Consider the following 22,714-nt stretch of genomic DNA (forward strand, 5'->3'; position numbering starts at 1 on the left):
TTCGTATTGTACTCTCCCGAGTGCTTAGTACAGTGCTCTGCTCATAGTAAGTGCTCAAAAAATACCACAGATGGAGTAAGCACTAAGTGCTTAGTACAGTGCTTGGCACATTGTAAGTGCTTAATAAATACTTCAGTTATTGTGCTTATTATCATTACGGTTGATGTGCCATAGCTTCAAGATGTGTATTTTGCCATGGATAAGTAATGACCCTCACTACTAAGTGGATTAACAATCCAGATACTCTTGGTAGAAGACAGAGTACTTTCATGCTGTCTGTCCCTGTGACATTGCTCGGATTCTCTGAAGTTACAGTACATACAGCATTATGCTTTAGCACAGACATGTAACCACTTTGCTATGGTGATTAAGTAATTCATGCATATTGTGTACATTAATTTGTGCATCTATAAATAGCTGAGCTTGGATAAGGCAATAATACAGTGTTCATGCCAATATTGGAATCTATACCAATTGAGAAGCAGCGAGGCTCAGTGGAAAGAGCATGGGCTTTGGAGTCAGAGGTCATGGGTTCAAATCCCGGCTCGGCCACTTGTCAGCTGTGTGACTTTGGGCAAGTCACTTAACTTCTCAGTGCCTCAGTTACCTCATCTGTAAAATGGGGATTAAGACTGTGAGCCCCATGTGGGACAACCTGATTCCCCTGTGTCTACCCCAGTGCTTAGAACAGTGCTCGGCACATAGTAAGCGCTTAACAAATACCAACATTATTATTATTATTACCACGTTAGTGAAAAGTAAAATGAATTACTATTTTTGAATTACCATTGAGCAGATTTTCACTTAACCCTTTTGGGGCCCAGCAGGCATTCTTTGATGAATTACTAAATTATGCCACACCCACATTACCTGAATTGGGATAGAACATGAGCAAATAAAAAGTGCTTGATCTTAGGTCTTCAGAATTATTCAGATCCTTTGAGTTTAAAGTTATGAATTATCAGAAGAAGTGTTCCAACAGATTTCAATGAGCAGACAAATGAGAGTATAAATTTTGTGCAGTAGGGTAGAAAATACAAGACATTCATTTTCTAGGTTTTTTTTTTTTAATGTTCTCCATGATTTCACTGAAGCACAGATAGGAAGAATTTAACAGCAATAGCCAGTTTACATTACAGGTGTTTAGCTGTTAAGACCAGCAGTCCTGATCCTATATTGGGATTTTACTAAAAAAAAGTGCCACCCTGCAATGGGACTGCTTAGATCTTGCACCATTGGGTTTTCCGATCAGCTTTTGTTCCACTCTAGACAGGATGAGGAAATGACAGAGCTAGGCCATCTCTATTTTTAGAACATTGGGAAGGCTGGAGCTGAGGTTCTTGGACTCCAAGCTCCTCTAATCCTAGTTCTAATAATAATAATAATAATGATGATGGTATTTGTTAAGCACTTACTATGTGCCATGTACTGTTCTAAGCCCTGGGGTAGGTACAAGGTCATCAGGTTGTCCCACGTGGGGCTCCCAGCCTTCATCCCCATTTTACAGATGAGGTAACTGATCTGAGCTGCTAAGTGGCAGAGCCGGGATTAGAACCCACGATCTCTGACTCCCAAGACCGTGCTCTTTCCACTAAACTAGTTTTATTCTTGTATTCATCATTGTTCTTATTTTTATGTTGTTTTTATAGTAATGATGGAGTTTATTGAGCACTTACAATGTGCTAAACACTGCATGGATATACGATAATCAGCTCATCTCATTCTAAGAACAGGTTTGTTTTTTTCCCTTCATTTTACAGATGGGAAAACTGAACCCCAGGTCTAATTCCAGCTCTGCCACTTGCCTGATGTGTGACCTTGGGCAAGTCATTTTGCCTTCTGTGCCTCAAGTTTCTTCATCTGTAAAATGGGGATTAAGACTGTGAGCCTCACATGGGACTACCTGATTGCACATGAAGCAGCGTGGCTCAGTGGAAAGAGCACAGGCTTGGGAGTCACAGATCATGGGTTCATATCCCAGCTCTGCCACTTGTCAGCTGTGTGACTGTGGGCAAGTCACTTCACTTCTCTGTGCCTCAGTTACCTCATCTGTAAAATGGGGATTAAGACTGTGAGCCTCACATGGGACAACCTGATTGCCCTGTATCTACCCCAGCGCTTAGAACAGTGCTCTGCACATAGTAAGTGCTTAACAAATACCAACATCATTATTGTTATTATTATTATTTAAAATAGGGATTAAATACTGTTTATATTTGTATGTGTGTGTGTATATATATATATATACACACATAGCCACAAATGTAGTTGTCTTTAGAACTAAATACGTCATTGATAGTGGATGCCTTAAGAGTGTGTGTGTGTGTGTGTGTGTGTGTGTGTATATGCATATATATACACACATATATGTGCATATGTAGTTGTTCATTATAGTTGAAGATGCCACTGACAGTGAAATTTGTGTGTATGCGCACACTTGCACATGTGTAGAAAAAAAGGCTAATGTAGCCCTGACTATTGCATTTTGAGGATTTAACATAGGACAGGTTTTCCCATTTTCTTAAGGAAACTTTAATGGGAGGTAATCAAAAAGCTTAGCTATAAAGGCAGATCTGAAATTTAAGCCAAAGCATGCAGCCAACTCCTGAAACAAAGCATGGAGAGGTATTTGTACATAGAAGGGTTCAGGAACACACCATTTTATTAATGCGATACCTAAGATGAAGGAGGGAGTGTACAGGCCAAGTGCGAAAATATGTGCCATTTACTCCTTGTGGTCTGATTTCTTATTGTTGCAGTACCCTGTCATAACTACTTTGGTTCTTAAGGGTCCACTATAGCTCAAGAATGTCAGGGTCAAGGAGAGATTAAGATGAAATGAGCCATATAGTGTAAACGGATGTGATCAGATGTGAAATGTTTCCCTCATTTTCCTTTGTTCTTCTGAGGGCCGAGCCTGTGATATAATTATGTTTTATGCCTAATTTGGGGTTCAGATTTGAAAATCTGTATTTGTGCATTATAAATGTTTACCCGCTGTAAAGGATTACGTATAGCATCTCTCCAGGACCAACAATTATATTTAGATTTATTTTTATCTGATTGTATGCTTGTGTAATATTTGCAGGCTTCTATAACTGAAACTTGCTTGCTACAAACCCCCTCACTGAAGTAGTTACTTGTCCCAAGTCTACAGGCATACACACAAGCAGTTTCTAAGGTAATGCGGCATGCTGTAGCCAAACAGACTCACGTGGTCAGGAGAACGCTCCCAGATTCCCTAATTGCATTTTAACCAAATATGTATTGAAAAAACGCATTCTGGCAGATCTGAATGTTAGCTGAATTTTAGCTGATTAGCAGGGGAAATTGTAGTAATTAATAACCTCTTCAAGAAATAATACAAAATATTTGTGTTGTACACCCCTAGTATCCTGATGTGTACAGTTAAACTATGGATCTGGAAGACGGGAAACCAGTGTTCTAATCCCGGCTCTACCAGTGGCCTGCTGTGTGATTTTGGGCAGGTCACTTGACTTCTCATTGTCTTAGTTTTCACATCTGCAAAATGGGGATAATATTCCCTGCTCTCCCTAATCAACATCTTCCTGGTGTGGTGAGGTTGTGCCCAATGTGATTATTTTGTATCCACCCCGGACATAGGACCGTGTTTGCCACATAATATGAGAAGCAGCGTGGCGCAGTGGAAAGAGCACGGGCTTTGGAGTCAGGGCTCATGAGTTCGAATCCCAGCTCTGCCACTTGTCAGCTGTGTGACTGTGAGCAAGTCACTTAACTTCTCTGTGCCTCAGTTCCCTCATCTGTAAAATGGGGATGAAGACTGTGAGCCCCACGTGGGACAACCTGATTCCCCTGTGTCTACCCCAGCGCTTAGAACAGTGCTCTGCACATAGTAAGCGCTTAACAAATACCAACATTATAATAGGCACTTAAATATTATAATTGTGGTGGTTATTTGATGTAGTACCTCGTACCTCTTTCAGTTATCAAAGCAGTGCAAGGTGAGTGAACCTCCACTACATCTTCCTTGGTAAATACCATGTTAAGAAATTCATTGAATGTGTCAGTTACTTCCTTTTCATTCCTGAATGCATCTATTACTCATATTCATCAGGTGGCCCCAATTGAAGAATATTTTATGAACAACTTTGGCCTGCCTTTTAAGATCCCCCTCATGATTTTTCTGGCCTTTCTAATTTTGCATTGGCAACTGACTTGACACTCTTTAGAGGCCTTATGTTCTTATTGTTTTTTTTCAAGGGTTGGCTTTCCCCCTCTCTGATAACCTCTCTTTTCTTCTTTTGTTTGCCATGTTTCCCATAAGAAGCAGTATAGTCTAGTGGATAGAGCATGGGCCTGGGAGTCAACAAGTCATGGGTTCTAATTCTGGCTCCACCACTTGTCTGCTGTGTGACCTTGGGCAAGTCACTTAATTTATCTGGGCCTCAATTCCTCATCTGTAAAATGGGATTAAGAGTGTGAGCCCTATGTGGGACAACGACTGTGTCCAACCCGATTATCTCATATCTACCCTAGCATTTACAACAGTGCCTGGCACATAGTAAGCACTTAATAAATACCATAATTATTAATAATATTATTATTACTATTTTTATGTAGGGATACTGTTTCTTTGCCTGCTTTTTCTATTCAGGGACATCCACTTTCCCCAGATTTTGACACTATGGTTTTAAAAGCTTCTGGGCTTCTTGTAGACTCTTTTTTTAAGCTTTAACTGTGCTGAGATTGCAGGATGTTTGTGCATTTTGGTTTTCAGTGTTATTTTAAAAGTGAAAGTGGATCCTTTCAGTTGTCCTTCATGACATGGTAGGAGAGTTTCCTATCTTAGGTTTCCATGAAAAATGATTATTGGAAAAACCAAAAGAATGTAATTGATTTCAATTTCTGTCTTGAATGTTGGCTTGTAACTAAAGTGAAGCCAGTTTCTTCATTCAAACCCATGAGGCGTCTGGGTCTATCTTACTGGACCCTTTCTGGCACCTCCAATCCAAGACTTGAAGCTGTGTCTCTTTGGCATAAAAAAGCCACTCACCTACTGAGTAATATATATCAAATTGTCTATTTTTAGTTCTGGGACACTAGGAAGGTTAGGTTGAAGAGAAGGGAATGCTGGAGGGGAAATGAGGAAGGTATTGATGAAAGTAACACAGAGCTTAGCGCATGATAATAATAATAATGTTGGTATTTAAGCGCCGAGCACTGTTCTAAGCTCTGGGGTAGATACAGGGTAATCAGATTGTCCCACGTGAGGCTCACAGTCTTCACCCCCATTTTACAGATGAGGGACCTGAGGCACAGAGAAGCTAAGTGACTTGCCCTCAGTCAGCTGACAATTGACAGAGTCGTGATTCAAACCCGTGACCTCTGACTCCCAAGCCCGGGGTCTTGCCACTGAGCCACGCTGATGGAGTTAATGGGACTCTGAGATTGCAGCATTAGAGGTTCCTCACTGATTTCCAGGATGGAGAGCATTGGAAAGTACTTAAGTAGTTAATAATAATACTGTTACTGTTGCTGAACATTTATTAGGCCCCAACAACATTCTAGGAATGGAACAACAGAAAGGGGCATGGTCTCATCTATTCTTTTGATTAGGCGTTGTTTACCTTATCCATTATGGAATATCTCTCCTGAAAACCCATGCTCTTGTCTCTCGTGTGTAAATAACCCTATTTACGTCAGCACAATGTAGTGGAGTTAGGAGCTGTTACTTTAAAATTATTCCAAGAAGGGATGGTAGAAGGTACAAACACAGGGCAGTGAAGTCTAAATGAATTCACATTTCCCCAAACCACTGCCGCATAGGGTGTTAACATGCTTTTCAATTGCAGTTTAGCCTCTGACTTTAAGAGTAAATGAATGATAACATGTTGCCATAAATAACATTTAAAATAGTTTTCACGCTAATCAATTACTGAGGTTTGAATGTTCATATATCATTGTCTCATACCAGCAGAAACATATGAATTAAACCAAGTTTCAGCATGGCCTTTGCCTTACAGGAATAGCAGTAAACAAATAATGTAGTACGGGGAAAAGAGGGCCTGATTACTGAAGACCTCAGTTGTGGTCTAAAGAATATGACATTTAATTGATTTGAGCTATGTAACTTTTAAACCATAAGTATGCCTGCTCTATATTAAAATCCCTTCCAGTTAATCATGAAAGCAGTAAATGAAGGCAAAATGTCTCCTCCTGAAATACAGTTTGTTTCCCTTGGTGATGGAACATAAATTGCCTGTTGTAATTTCTATGGACCATCTCCCCTGCTTTTCATCATATTTTGGACCATCACTTTTTAAATTAAACTAATCCTTTTGCATTCCCTCCTATCTCTTTTGCTTCATGTTGTAAATGACTGCATTTGTGATGATGGGGGAAGGGTACTGCTTCTGAGGCTAGAGAAATGGAGCAGGACTTAGTCTGGGGAACATGAAACATGGTATTTTTCTAATAGCTTGCAAAGGTAAAAAAGAATGTCGAACATTGGCATGTGATTCTTGTCCTCTAGGAACTAAATAAGGTTAATTCACATCCTCTTTTGGAATAGGGCATCAGCATTTTAGAGAGCTGAAAACTTAAAATGAGATTAAAAAGGCTGCATTGTCTGACATACCTCTGTAGACTCAGTCGCTTGATGTGTAAGCCACGGGTTTAATAGGATGCTGCAATAGGAGTAGAGTTTATAAGAACTGAAACAGAAAATCAGAAGAAAAAGAGAAAGCCAGGGTTTCTGCACAGATTCCCTGAGACTCTAAACCAGAGTGACATTTCTAGCATCTTTCAATTTTCCAGGAGGCATAAATCAGCAGATTATTTCTGCTAATTACCACCGCACCAAAAGCTAAATTTTCACACATGGCCATGATTAATGTTATAATATTGATCCCTCCTTGGATTTTTCTGTGACACATAATCTTTCGTTAATCTGTTCGGAGCAGCCTAACCTTCCTCCCCTCATGCGCTTTTATTTCATTTTTATTTTTAAATCGTAGGAGCTCCAGTTTCAACGACTCACCAGAGAGCTGGAAGTGGAAAGGCAGATTGTTGCCAGTCAGCTAGAAAGATGTAGGCTTGGAGCAGAGTCCCCGAGCATTGCCAGCACAAGGTAAACAGTTGGATGGATTTTTCTGCGTGGACCTTCCGGTAACCCGTTTCGATGTATTGGCCCTGCGGGCAGCCGGTAAATTCTGTTTGTGTTATCACTGCTCCTTGCGTTACTGTATGTGACACTTAGAAATGCCGAGTCATGGCTAATACCAAGAGGGCTATCGCTGAATTGATTATCTTTCACTGCTGTGCTAGAAAGGCTTTAATATTGTGGGGGTGAGCCTGATCCAAAAGCAAGAGCAAAAGAGTACAAATCGACTTCAGGGACAAAGCCTGTCCAGTGCAGTTGCAGTAAATATATCTTCTGTTGTTTCTTAATGGTAATCATTTGGTAGGATGAGAGATCAAATCACCTTACCTTTTTGGAGTTCTCGTTGCTGATGTGTTTTGGTTTTTAGTGGTTACGTCTTTAAAAAGAGGCGAGCTTTAGACTATATTCTTGAAAGCAAAATATGCTAAGGAAAAGCGTTTTATCCACCCCCTTATTTTCAAGAATTATCAGGCTCTACTCCATTTAACCTAACCTAAAACGTAACTCCTGCATAATTATAGGTATTTTTTTAAAAAAGGTAAATAATATTATGTATAATATACAATAGGATTAGAGGTAATTTCCACAAGATGCAACTTATAAAAAGTAATTAGAAATTACTTTTGGCTTATCTGTGGTTTTCTTTTTTGAGTAATTATACATCACTAAGCAACTCCAGTGCTAAGTGCTCTGATTAACTGCATTTAGTTCTCATTAAGGACTTGTTCAATCACTCTCTTTGATATAAATCCTATGTTGCTTGTCTTTAAGTTATCTGCAGTCTCATGATAACTACATTTTCAGTATCTTCCATAGCTCTTTATAGCAGGTGAAATGCTTGTCACTGGAGGGGAATAGTACCAAAATTCAAATTATTTTAAAAGAATATTTTCATTTATACCTTCCACAAGTCTAGATTAATGAGTTTACTTGAAAATTTGGTTAGTCAGCCCCAATCAATCCGGTTCATTGATGGCATTTGTTGAGCACTTACTGTGTGTAGTGCACTGTTCTAAGCATTTAGGAAAGTACAATAACAGTAAATCTGCAAGGCACAATCCCTGCCCACAAGGAGCTTCCAGAGACAAGGGAGAGAGATGGACTTTAAAATAAATTACAGATAGGGGAAATGGCAGGGTGTAAGAATATGCACATAAGTATTGAGTGGATAGCAGGGTGGTACAGATCTGAGTGTAAAGGTGATGCAGAGAGGAGGGCCTTTGAAGGAGATATGATTTTAGGAGCGTGTTGAAGGTGGAGAGAATGGTGGTCTGTTGGACATGAAGGGGGAGAGAGGGAGGGTCAGAGGGACGACATGGGTAAGGGGTCGGCAGCAGGGTGGATGAGATCAAGGTACAGGGAGTAGGTTGGCATTAGAGGAGTGAATTGTGTGGGTTGGGTTATAGTAGGAGATCAGCGAGATGAGGTAGGAAGGGAAGAGGTGGTTGAGTGCCTTAAAGCCGACAGTAAGGAGTTTTTGTTTGATGTAGAGGTGGATAGGCAACCATTTGAGGTTTTGGAGGAGTGGGGAGAGATGGACTGACTGGTATTTTAGAAAAATGATCTGGGCAGCAGAATGTATTATGGATTGGAGCAGGGTGAAAAAGGAATCAAGGAGGCCAGTAAGGGGAGAGGCAGGATATGGAATTAGCATGTAAATGGTGTGGTTGGAGAGGAAAAAGCCCTTCGGTATCCAGAACACTGTCCTAGGTTCCCACTCTCCTTTCCCTCCCTTATTTGTCACCCAGTATTATCACTTTACTCCTCTAACACGAACCTACTCAGTGTATCTCAATCTCATCTGTGTCTTCTCCCACCCTCTGCCTATGCCCTGCTTTTGGCCTAGCACTCCCTTCCCCTTCATATCTGACAGATGATCACTTTCCTCACCTTTCCAGCACCCTAAAATCACATCTCCTCCAAGAGGCCTTCCCTAACCAAGCTCCCATTTCCCCTACACCCTCTCCCTCTGCATTACCCCTTCACCTGGATTTGTATCCTTTCTTTGTTCCCTCCACCTTCAGCCTCACAGCACTTTTGTACATATCCATAATATATTTTACCTTCCACTAGACCGTAAACTTCATGTGTGCAGAGAACATGTCCACCGAATCTATTGTATTATACTCTTCCAAGCACTTAATACAGTGTTCTGCACACAGTAAGCATTCAGTGAATTCAATTAATTAATTTTTAAGACAATTTTTGAGAAACTGAATCAAAAACTCTGTTATACTTTAGGAAGGCAGCAGATGATTTATGTATCACCTAGCCTGGACTGAATACATGGAGGTTTTCATTAATAATAATAATGTTGGTATTTGTTAAGCACTTACTATGTGCAGAGCACTGTTCTAAGTGCTGGGGTAGATACAGGGTAATCAGGCGGTCCCTCGTGAGGCTCACACTTAATCCCCATTTTACAGATGAGGTAACTGGCACAGAGAAGTTAAGTGACTTGCCCACAGTCACACAGCTGGCAAGTGGCAGAGCCGGGAGTCGAACCCATGACCTCTGACTCCGAAGCCCAGGCTCTTTCCACTGAGCCACGCTGCTTCCCCATTACATCATTATATCAAACAGGCACCCTTACATTGTATTCAAACCAAATCCCACTGTTTTGAAAATATATTTTTCAAGGGTGGACATGGCTGGTGGTCAGCCAACCCTAGTTCTATTGCCCTGGAAAATAAAGAGGTAGGAGCATAAGAACATTCAGTGGCTGGCCACTATCTATAACTTGCCAGAGAATTAATGTTGCTTTTGCCTCCTGAAGATCCTTTGGACTTGGGCATCCGTATACAGAGTTCAGTCAGCAAGTGTAGACTAAATTAACTGGTTACCTGCTTGTTGGGGACCCTTGTGTTGGTTACTAGGGTGACCTGTGAAACGATCCCATTAAGTATCTCTAATGTTGATTTGTTCTCAGATGGTAGATGTGTGTCTCTAGAGAGATCATCCTTGTGAAATGGAGATGAGAGAGCACGGATCTGATACTATCAGCCCAAATGTCTCTCTGTAAGCTTTAATACTCAAAATCCCTTGCCGCTTTTTGAAAGTGCAAAGCCTCTTAAATGGGCAGAATTGATGGGGTGAAGTAACTATGGAATAGCAGCGGGGAAAGAAGCTACTGCTAGAGGTATGCTTTTATTGGAAAAAAAATCTAAAGCACATGCTTGTTTATTCAAGTAATGAAAAATTAAGTGCATACTCTTGGTAAGGGTAGTTACTTGTATTCTTAATTTGAAATGGCAAAATCATTCTGTAAAATCCATGGTTAATATAAGGAATTGCGACTGACACCATTGGGTGGTAAACTATTTCATTCTTAGTTTTGGCAAATACAATTGCAATTCAGTTTCTGATGTAGTTGCAATATTAATCTGAAGGAAAATCTAAATAAATTTACTGCTTTAACTCTATTCAGTGTACTTTGTAAAAATGCACTACTCTATCTCTTGGTTGTGCATAGGGTGTATTACAGTTATAGGCACAAAAATATACTCATTGTGAATAATAATTAAGTTATGGCTTTGTAAGCTGTGGTTTAAGATGAAATTTTAAGTCTGGATGCAAATCATATTCACCTTACCATGAAGTTTTTTCATAAATCTTAGTCAACTTGTCAGCTTTGGCCACTTTGGGGGTCAGGGTCTTGAGAAATATTATTGTAAGCTTCTGGAGGGTAGTGACTTTGTGTCTTATTTCTATGATACTCTTAGTACAGTATTTTGCACCCAGTAGACTCTGAATATATAACACTGAGGCATTGTATTCTGGGGGTAGGTATGAAGTTTAACCCTTTCTGGGCCAAGGAACTGTGTCTGATTCCCCAGGGCTTAGCATAGTGCTTAGCATACAGTAAGGTCTTTTAGTAAATAAAATATCATCAAAAATTGTGATGAAAATTGGATTTAAAAATTTAAATTTAAAAAAGATGTAGATTGATATTTTATACATCTTCAAAATTTAAGTAAACCAGAAGGGTGAAATCATCTATTTCATGTGAGGTATAAAAAAGAAACCACAACAAAAAGGTAAAATTGATATTTCACCTGCAGTAGAAAATGGCCAGTATTTCTATTTTTAAAAGATGTTACTGGTTACACAGAAGTTAAAAATAAATAACTTTAATTTCACAGAATCTTTCTGAAATATAGTTTTAAGTTCATACTGCTGTAGTTTTCCATAAATTGTCAGTCATCAAACTAAAACATTATCTTGGTTGTGAGATATATGGGTCTATATACCTGTATGTATGTAAATATGTCTGTAGTCATATATATCCAGTGCTGAGTGTGCAAGGCACTGTACTAAGTGCTTGGGCATATAACACAACAATATAACAGATGTATTCCCTGCCTACAGTGAGTTTACAGTCTAGAGGGAGAGACAGACCTTAAATAAATAAATTAATGATATGTACATAAGTGCTGTAGGGCTAGGGGCTGGGGTGGTGAAAAAAGGGAGCAAGTCAGGACTATGCAGATGGGAGTGGGACGAGAGGAAATGAGGGCCTAGTCAGGGAAGGCCTGTTGGAGGAGTTGTGCCTTCAAAAAGTCTTTGAAGATGGGGAGAGTAATTGTCTGTCAGATATGAAAAAGGGAGAACGTTCCATTCATTCATTCAATAGTATTTATTGAGCACTTACTTTGTGCAGAGCACTGTACTAAGCGCTTATAATGTACAAATCGGTAACAGATAGAGACAGTCCCTGCCCTTTGACGGGCTTACAGTTCGAATCCCAGCTCTGCCACTTGTCGGCTGTGTGACTGTGGGCAAGTCACTTCACTTCTCTGTGCCTCAGTTCCCTCATCTGTAAAATGGGGATTAAGACTGTGAGCCCCACGTGGGACAACCTAATTCCCCTATGTCTACCCCAGCGCTTAGAACAGTGCTCGGCACATAGTAAGCGCTTAACAAATACCAACATTATTATTATTATTATTAATCCAGGCCAGAGGCATAACATGGGGGAAAGGTCGACGGCGAGATAGATGAAATCAAGGTACAGGTTGGCATTAGAGGAGCGAAGTATGTGGGCTTGGCTATAGAAAGAGAGTAGCGAGGAGAGGTAGAAGTGGCCAAGGTGATTGAGTGCTTTAAAGCTGATGCTATGGAGTTTCAGTTTGATGCGGAGTTGGATGGCAGCCGCTGGGGATTCTTGAGGATAGATCCTTCAGGGAAATGATGAAAAACTTATTCCTTTCTCATTTTAGTTTCAAAAGGCATTGTAGAATCAAATTAAAAATGATAATATTATTCCTCACTCTTGTACTGGACCATTCTTTCAGAGAGCCCTAAGCATTTTGCATTTCATTCTTCTTAATGACCACTAAATGAGAGGAACTTCATTTTACAAAAGTGCAAATGGGGCACTGAAAAGTTAGAGGACTTGTCCAAGGTCATACATCTTATAATTATGATGATGCAGATTTATCAAGTTGTTTCTTCACTCTGTAATTGATGTTTCATGCTATCCAGGATAATTTCCAATTTATCAGTAACTGTATAACTGTACTTCCACAAGTCACATAGCCGTTGTTTTGCACATTTCGCCTACCAGAAGTGACATGATTCATTTAAATATTTAAGAATGAAATCCAGGTTCTGCATTTATGCACTGTATATGGCCCAGGAAGCCACAATTCTAACTTTTATTCAAAATGTTGACAGCAAATCCAAAATAAATAGAGTTGTTGTAAAAAAAAAAAAACCCTAAGAATGCACCATGCTTCACGATTGCATCACCAAACCAACGATTTGATCAAAGGCAACCATCCTTATATAGCATATAATCTGCCATGCAATGTCGTTGGGTTTTTTTGGTTGGGCTTTTTATTTTTTTTTTTTAAGGCAAAATCTGAGCCCTGGACTTCAGAGAACCAAAGACCACATTTTAGGAAGTGTGTTCCTGAACCTTTTTTACCTGTTTTTCAGATTAATTTTTACTGAAGTGAAACCTTAGAAGGCAGCTAGAAGAGACTTGAAAATAGGGGTCCTTCACAAATCAGAATATGGAGATCTCTGTTTTAGAGAGTTTAATCTCTGTAGTCAGGAGATAAAAGAAATCAGATCAAAATCACATTAATTTCCTGCCACTTAGGACACATCTCATCAGCCCAAAGATCTTTTCTTACCACATTTCTCTGTTGTTAACAGGCTGGACTCAGAAAAGGGAAGAAAAGGTTCCTTTTTTCTGTGTCCATGAATTTAGTTGAAATTTCAGTTGTCGAGAACTAAAACTTTTCAAATTTTGAAGACAGATAACTGACTTTTTATTAGTTAACCCTTAAAGGCTGGAAGTGATGGAGTAAAATGAAAAAGAGATTGAAGGGATCTCTCCTAGTAAATGCCTATTTGAATTTTTTTAGAACAAGGAAAATTACAATTTATTATTTGACTTTTAGGTGTCTCACCTGTCTCTGAATCTGTTCTCCCTTATTTGGGGCAACCAATTTATATACATTTTCAAAGACTGCAGTGCAATGTTTCCAGCTGCTATATTGCTAATGAGCTATCGATGGTTCATTATTAAACTTTCACAATAGTCTTGCAAGCTAAGGAAAAAAATTGCTTACAGGATCAGAGTGAAATAACTTTTCATAAACCTTCTGCATTTACCATGTCTTATACTGTAATGCCCTGCTAAAATAGAAGCCTTTGTGGAAGTAAAATGCCTTAAATTACACTTCTGACATAATAGCTAGGTTTTTTTTTTAGATGAAAAGGTTTTGTTTCTATCCGCCATCCTGTTTCATCAATACTGATTCAGTATGCCTTTGAAATCTTGAAAATTCTTCAGGACCAAAATATTATTTTAAAAAGGAGGTTTTTTTTAAATAGTCCTTTTACATGAATACTTTGAAGCCATTGTGGAATAAAACCTGGGAGTGATAGATTGAAAAAAGTGTTATTTTTAAAAAGTTTTTATCTCCTTGTAAGAAAACTAAAAAAATTACAAAATGGATTAGACCTTTAGAGATACTATAAAGGGCAAAATACTGACGAAGTTCATGATCCCCTTTTTAACTGCACTAATTTAAACTGTCTTGTTAGCCATCTCATAAGAAGAGAATTTAATAACACTTTTTTTTTTGGTCAAAAGTCATATTTTAAGAGTTGGTGCACAATAGGTTGTTTTTCAAATCTGCAAACAGGTTAGATTTGGTAAAGATGGGACAGAACCTCATGCAAACTACCTAAATGGCCTAGAAATCTGTTCTCTTGGCAGCTGAGGACAGGTACTACAGAGTGAGACATTATTCCTACCCTCAAGGAGTTTACAGTCTAGAAAAGAGTGTATAATTAGCTTCTAACTAATCTTACATTTGGGTAGGTCCATTTCAAAATTCAATTTTTTGTTTGTTTGGTGGCAATATGATTGAGTTTAAAATGAAATCAACAAATCACAATTTCAGGTAGTAAAATGGTTGTGCTGAAGACCTACAGAAATGGAATTCGTTTGGAGTGCACTGAAGCACATCTCTTCTAGCAGCCATATTTAATTACTTCTTCTCATTGTCATTCTGATCACAAAAGACTTCTGTCACAAATCAATTTAATCTGGTAATGGTGCCCACCAGTTTGAATTTAAAATGTGTAACTAAACCTGTTGTAGTGCATTTACTCTTAATGTATTCATCAAATATTACATTGTTCTGAAACATTTAAGTTGAAACAACCTTAGATTGTTAACATTGGAAAATATATTTCTCAGCCAAATGTTTTTCATAACTGGTAGAATGATTTGGCCTTTTAACTTTAGATTAAAGAATAGTTTATTCCCTAAGTACATTTTTCTCAAATAATGCATTATTAGCAGTGAATTGATGTTCCAAATGAACAGATGTAGTAATGTCTGACTTTTTATTAATTTTAATAAGTTTGTAAGGCTATCAACCCAGCTAAATTTAATAAACCAGATTTTAAAAAACCTATTCCAATGTTTTTCACCATTCTAAGTGCAAAATGATAGGACAATACACATTTGAAAAGCAATTCAGCATTTAAATTTGGAGTTCCCCACTCCAGGTGCTTTTCCAAATTAATAGAGGAAGCCATCACTTTCCAATTAAAGGGCAAATAAAACATTTGCTGTACTCCAATATTTGACTACACAATTTAGAAATTAATTATAGTCAAAACTTTTTTCAATCTTCTGTTGTGCATAAGATGTCAGATTACTGCCCAACTTCCCGAAATCATCCAGAAAAGCTCAATATGTTGATGACTGAGGGTAACCAACATGAGTTTGAGAAACCCTGGCCACCTGAAGAAGCCGCAGACATACCTGAGGCACTCCCAGGATTGTCCGAGCCTCTCCCGGGGGTCAACTGATTGTCAACTCTAAGTAATAGTTCCAGAGGCCCCAGGTAGGAGGAGGATCGGGTCTGCTAATGACAACAGTCTGCAAGAACGGGGAAGATTACCTAGTGTCTAAAAGCCCAGATCTAGTCCTAGTGTACTAGGAATCGTGAGCTCCTAGAAGGGCACAAATAAAGTCATTCCAGAGGTCAAGCAAATCTGATACATATTCTCTAAACACAAAATTTGTAAATACAAGCTCTACGTTTTAGAAATCAAGAATTTTCTTCAACCAATTAAATGTGATACAAAGATTTTTGTAGTTCAGATACTACAGTCATTTAGAAGCAGTAACTAGAAAGTGATGTGCTGAAGGTTGCTGCAACATATGCCAGTTTGTCAGAATTTTCATTTTACCCAGAAATAGTCAATTGATTATTGAGTGCTTACTGCGTGCAGAGCACCACACTAAGCACCTGGGAAACTACAATATAACAGGCACATTCCCTGCCTACAGTGAGCTTACGGTCTAGAGGGGGAGACAGAAATTAATGTAAATAAATAAAATTACAGATATGTACATAGATATTGTGGGGCTGAGGGGGGAATGAATAAAGGGAACAAGTAAAGGCAACACAGAAGGGAGTGGGAGAAGAGGAAAGGAAAGCTTAGGGAACATCTATTGGAGGAAATGTGCCTCAGTAAGGCTTTAAAAGTGGGAAGAGCAATTGTTGGATGTGAGGAGGGAGGGCATTCCAGGCCAGCGGCAGGAAGTGCGTAAAAAGTAGGTGGCGAGATAGATAAGAATGAGGTACAGTGAGAAGGTTGGCATTAGAACAGCGAAGTGTGTGGACTGGGTTGTAGTAGGATAGTAGATAGGAGGGGGCAAGGTGATTGAGTGCCTTAAAGCTGATGGAAAGGAGTTTCTGTTTGATGTGGAGGTGGATGGGAAACCATTGGAGGTTCTTGAGGAGTGGGAAAACATAACTTGAATGTTTTTGTAGAAAAATGATCTTGGTTAGCAGAGTGAGATGGGGGCCAGAAGCAGCCTAAATCCCAAATCTGAGCATAACTCTATAGCCTGGAACAAATGGGGCTATTTCTTTCTTCTTGTCTTTACTACATTTTTGTTGTCTCCAGTAGGAGATTAAGAAGGCACGACCTAGAAATAGAGAGAGTTCAGGCTGTGTCACAGTCCTGAAAATATAAAAGATTGATGATGCTTACAGGGCTGCTACTTTAAATGCCTTGCAGTCTGAACCAGTACATAGGAAGGAGAAAGGATGAACTTATTCGAAGTGTGTACATTTGTTGTAATTTGATTACCCCACCAACAGAGTCGGGGCAGGGGAAAGGTGGAACTTTTCATTACTTTTGGATTGGTAAAAATCCATTTAGGGAAGCCAATTTACAATGAGAAACTACTTTCCTCTTGATTCAGTGGAAAGTAATTCATTTAAAATAATGCATTACCAATTTTTCGATGTCTACTTGAAACTAATGAACCCTATTTTAGATACCAATTTCCCCTTGACTCCCATAGTATCTTGGAGTCTCCAAATAAAATGGAAAATATTGTCAATCTCTATTGAAAACTTAACACCTTCTATTGGTGCTTTTTCAGCAGGTCACTCTATTTGCAGGATGGTATACATGGCCAGTTGGCATGAAAAGTCTGTCAAATTTGCCTGGTTCCCAGCGCCCAAATTATTACATACTCGCGGACTGGGCCTCTCAACCTGTTCAGTAAACAAATCAATCAAGTATATTTTCTGGGTGGGTTTTTCTAGAGGGCTGCCTGGATGCTAAATAATTCAAAAACAGTAACTATGGTGAGTGTAGGTGTGGGATAGAGGAGAAAAAGAACATGAAAACACAAGCACTTGTGGGCTTTGGGTTTTCTAGAGTCAAGAATCGAGAATCTAGAATAACCATGTTAAGCAGATTAGATATATTTGACTTGAGATAAGGAAATTATTTTACTCTGAATAAACATATGGTATTAATTAGGCACAGTGGCCTAGTGGAAAGAGCACAAGCCTGAGAGTCAGAAAATCCAGTTTCTAGTCACAGTTCCCTCCGTTGTCTGCTGGATGACTTTGGACAAGTCATTTAACTTCTCTTTTTCAAAATTTCTTAATCTGTAAAAGGAAAATAAAATACCTGCTATAGCTCTCTCTCAGACTTTGAGCCCTGTGTGGAACAGGACTGTGACCAATCTGATTATTTTGTATCTACTGCAATACTTAGCATGGAGTCAATGCTTAATAAATAGTATCATTGTAATTATTAATATTTGAGGGGGAATTTAAGACCAAGCTGCATGCCATTTTCTGTAGGGCCAGACAATTATTTTTCCTACAGTCAGTCAGGTATTATCAATAAGCATAATCAAATCAACACAGACTTGGTATTTGGTATTTGTATTTGTTAAGCGCTTACTATGTGCCAAGCACTGTTCTAAGTGCTGGGGTAGACACAGGGGAATGAGGTTGTCCCACGTGGGGCTCACAGTCTTAATCCCCATTTTACAGATGAGGGAACTGAGGCACAAAGAAGTTAAGTGACTTGCCCACAGTCACACAGCTGACAAGTGGCAGAGCTGGGATTCGAACTCATGAGCCCTGACTCCAAAGGTCGTGCTCTTTCCACTGGGCCACGCTGCTTCTCCAGTTGGTTCCAGTACTTAAGAAAGACAGGGCAAGAAAGGCAAAGAAAGATAAAATATTATTTCTGAAGAGTGTATGGGAAAACGCCATTGAATAAAGAATGATTTTTGTGGGATATAAATTCAAAACTTAGAAAGATCAGCTTGTCTTTAGACTGATGGGAAGCAGAACATCAGGTCTGGAAGTCAGAAATTTCAGTGCTCCTCTGGCATTCATTTGTTATATAATCTTTGGCAAAATACATTTGACGTTTCTGTAGAAGTCTGTAAAGTTTACCTTTCTCCAAAGTGGTTTGAAAAATAAATGTTAAAATCAGTTTCTCAAATGCAGGTAATAATTCTAGGCCCTTCTGTGTTTCATTAGTTTCAACAGTTTCATTTGTTTTGAAGTATTTTGAGCCCAAATCTTTTCTAAGAGTGCATATCTTCTATAATCCTTTCAGTTTAACATTGTGAATCATCTTTTGTTAGAGAACATGTAGACAGACTATCTAGAAACATTAGTTCCTGTTGTGGATTCTGTCCAAATCATTCACTTTCTTCTTCTTTTTGTTTGCCTGGCAGCTACATATGTAGCACCTGTCCATATAAAAAGGCCAGGCACTCCATGCCCAGGGCATCACAATTAGATTTAGGGCAGTCCTTTTTAACTCAATTCGAAATGTTAATTTATCCTGGTAAATATTTAAACTGTTTGTAATGGGCCTCATCCAAGAATGAAGAGGACATCTAAGTTCAGCTGAAAATGCTTGCATAGCAGAAAAGCCTAGAAATCTATAAAAAGATCAGCTGAATGTACCCCAAAAAATCCCTTAAAACCATTAGGCTGCATTTTTTCCAGGTACTCAGTGGCAAAGTATGGTGTTCAGGACACATAAGACAATATGACATTTCTCAAAAATGGAAAAGGACTATTTGCCAATGTAAACCCCATTCCTGTCACAGGTGTTGATAACAGGAATTAATAGATCATTGGAGTGATATTCATTCTTTTCAGGCAGTGAGGAAATTGCACTCTAGCACCTTTACACTAGCAAGGCACAATTGCAGAAAAGGAACCAATGTACTAGGTTTTCTGTGTGTGGTCCAGGGAAGTTGATAAATTAAATAGTATCTAATAGAGAAAATGGTGGAGGTCAACAAAATTAGCTTTTGATTAAACAGTTTTCCTGTTTATTTAAAAATACTAGGACTTGCATTTTGATAACAGTCATTGTGTATTTCTTGGGGTAAACTGATGATCTGTGAGGATTTGCAATTAAGTCAGCATGCTCTGGATATTTTCATGCCCAAAGGTGCTCATTACTCTAATAATTAGGATCCCTTTGCTTGGATTTCTTTGAACAAACAATCTGGCCTATGTGTAGGCTCAGACTTCACCAGAATTTGCAACGTGGAATATGTTTGAAGCTCATTCTAGGTCATTCTGGCTACCACTTCAGCTACCCTTACAAAGTGTACTGAATTAATAACTACAAGTATTGTAGTGGAAGCAAAAAAAAAAAGCCACACTTTCTTGCAAAGCAAATAACTTGAGATATTTTAGCCAGAGTATGTAACATCAAAAAAAGAATGGAAAAGACCAGTGCTAGGCTGGAACTGAAGGGTCAAATGTCTTGAAGTCCATAGTCTTGAACTCAGGGATCAAAGAGAGCAAAAACGTATTAGGTGGAGTGGGAGAGCTGATTTACTGTTATGTTCTGGTTTTTTGGGGTGAAGAATCCCTCCTGATCAAGCCCCATCAGAGCCGATTGTCACGCTTAGAACATCCCAGCATTCCAAACGCCCCTACAAATTTGGCTACTTTTGCTTGGACCAAAGGCACAATCCTGACCTGGACATTTTCCATTTTCCTATTGGTACAGTGATGCTGCCAAATCAGACCCCTCTCATTCATTGTACTGCAACTGTATTTACTGATTACTTACTGTGTTCAGAGCACTCCACTAAGTGCCAGTCCCAGGTGGTGCACACAGTCTTTGTTTTCATTAGCCACATTATCAATTAGTGTTCATTGAGCACCCTTGGAGTATGAATCCACCTATTGCAGTGCTCCTTTTCTTGTGGATAGCTACATCTTATCATTATTAGTCACAGAGTCTTTGGCAAAGAGATCAATCACTGAGCCAAGTTTTATAAGCGAAGAGGAAGAGTCTGATCCAAGGTATTTGGGTGAGGAAGCCGGAGATTATTATTATGGTATTTGTTAAGTGCTTACTATGTGTCAAGCACTGTTTTAAGCGATTGTCAGAGGGGAAGCAAATGGAACTGGTGAGGGCTTTTCCAGGTTAAAGCAAGATGATTGTGATGTAGTGAGTGAGATGGCTGAAGTAGAACAGAGATAAACAGGTCAGGGCCTTATAGTCCTTAAGAGTAGAAATAATTTTGGCAAAAGAGATTGGGGTAGATCAGGGAATGTGAGCTGAAAGAAGGAAAAATCTAGAAAAGCAAGACGAAAATAATTTAAGCCACAGCTAATTCATTCATTCAGTAGTATTTATTGAGCGCTTACTATGTGCAGAGCACTGTACTAAGCTAATGATATCATAGATATCATTATCTACGAAGTGATAATGAGAGGTGAGGCAGAGATGGAGGAAATGGTCAGTGCAGGAGATACTGGAGGAATTGGTTTAATTTAAAAACTTACACTGTGTGGAGAAAGAAGGGCTGAAGAGAGCAAAGATCATAGACATACTAGCATTTGCAAAATAAACAACCTCAGCCTTGTAGTATAGACTGGCAGTGAATCATTCCTGGCATAGTCCTCCCCTTGGCTGGCATCGTGATCTTAATATTAGCAGATGAAATCCTGAACTAGCCATGGAGGCTTTTGACCTTTTAGAAGAAAACTCTTGTGTCCTAGAACTTGGCCACTCCACAATTTTCACCCCCAGGATCCTTGGGTAGTATTATCAATAACAATGATAATTATAGTAAGTGTTAAGCACTTAAAATATGCAAGCACTGTACGGTCTCTGTCTCACCTGAAGCTCACAGTCTGAAAGAATCCTCATTTCACTGATGAAGAAACTGAGTCACAGAAAAATTAAATGACTTGCCCATGGGAAACAGCTTGGCCTAGTGGAAAGAGCATGGACCTAGGAGTCAGAGGACTTGGGTTCTAATTCCAGGTCTTCCAATTGCTTGCTGTATGACCTTGGCCAATCACTTTAACTTCTTTACACTTCCATTTCCTTAATTGTAAAATGGGGACTGAATATCTGTTCTTCCACCTATTTAAACTGTAAGCGCCTTGTGGGACAGGGACTGTGTGTCCAACCTAATTTATATGTACCTACCCCAAGGCTTGGAACAGTGTTTGATACACCCTAAGTACTTAACAAATATCATTAAAAAATGGTGGTGGAATCAGGATTAGAGCCCAAGCCTTCTGGATCCCTGTCCTATACTTTTACTGTTGAGCCACATTTGAATGTGACTAAATTGAAACCAGTGCAAAAATACTACAGACATTTGGCTAACTCAGAGGATCATTTATCCTGGAAGACACCAGTAACAGCCAGGTAACTGCAGGGACTCTAGTATCCAGATTTAAAAGCTCACACGTTTTCAAAGCATGTGACACCTGTCTGCATAAGGTCCCCAGCAGCCCCAATCCAATGGAGCTTGCTTTCCTAAGATCCTTCTGGTGAATCAGTTTTTCTGTGTGCTGTTAGAGCTTCATGCCCACATGGCCAGGGGGCTGCCAGAAGAACCCCAGGAATAAATCAGCCGTTCTCTCCACAGTGTGATTAAAGGTGGGAGCCTGGTAATAAGAGTTCATATCCCCTTGGAAAAGTCTTGGGAATTTCCTATCCAGGGCCACAGCTCTCTTTTCCAGGAGACTAGATGTTGTTTGCCTTTTTGTTTGAAACCAGAAAAATGTATCATCTCTCCAGGCAATTGCCTGATTAGATCATGAGCAATTATAGGGTTCTGCAAACAAGACTCAGGGGCCAGTGAACATCTTTTTCAAACTTTCAGGTCAAACACCAAGACCTGACTAGAAATAGACCCAGTTTAGTATGAATGAATAATTGGGTTGTTGATTGATCAGGAGGGCTTTGATTACAACGTAATCTCAACATTAGTCTATTCCTGAAGAAGAGAATACTGTATCTCAAAGTAAATCTGATAATATAGTACGCAGCTGTTAGAATTGAGGGACAAAACACATTAGTTCTAGACTAAAAGCTCATTATGGGCAGGGAACATGTCTGCTAATTTTGTTGTATTGTATTCTCCCACGTGCTTAGTACAGTACTTGGCACATAGTAAGTGCTCAATAAATACCATTGGTTGATTAACTCTAATAACTCATATTTATCGAGCACCTTGTGTCTGCAGAGCACCTTACTACGTTCCATGAGAATAAACACAAGTACACTCAGGTCTTCCATATCACAGGGAAGCAGCATGACCTAGTGAATAGAGCATGGGCTTGGGAATAAGAAGGACCTGGGTTCTAATCCCAGCTCTACCACATGTCTGCTCCGTAACTTTGGGCAAGTCACTTAACTGCTCTGTGCCTCAGTTCCCTCATCTAATGAGGATTAAGACTGAGCCCCATGTGGGACATTGAGTATGTCCAA

At 39.2% G+C, this 22,714-nt stretch overlaps 1 protein-coding gene across 9 annotated transcripts in view; it reads left to right on the plus strand.

Annotated features, from left to right (window-relative positions):
* PKP4 (plakophilin 4) overlaps positions 1–22,714 on the plus strand; it is a 209,914-nt gene that overhangs the window by 112,384 nt on the left and 74,816 nt on the right. For 8 of the 9 annotated variants that reach the window (XM_007671144.3, XM_029072547.2, XM_039913124.1 and 5 more), the window contains one exon: positions 6,999–7,111. In XM_007671144.3, coding sequence (XP_007669334.1) covers positions 6,999–7,111 — 113 coding nt within the window. The other variant, XM_007671148.4, reaches the window with a different exon arrangement.

This window comes from Ornithorhynchus anatinus, chromosome 9 (assembly GCF_004115215.2).
Source record: "Ornithorhynchus anatinus isolate Pmale09 chromosome 9, mOrnAna1.pri.v4, whole genome shotgun sequence".
NCBI classification, from domain to species: domain Eukaryota; kingdom Metazoa; phylum Chordata; class Mammalia; order Monotremata; family Ornithorhynchidae; genus Ornithorhynchus; species Ornithorhynchus anatinus.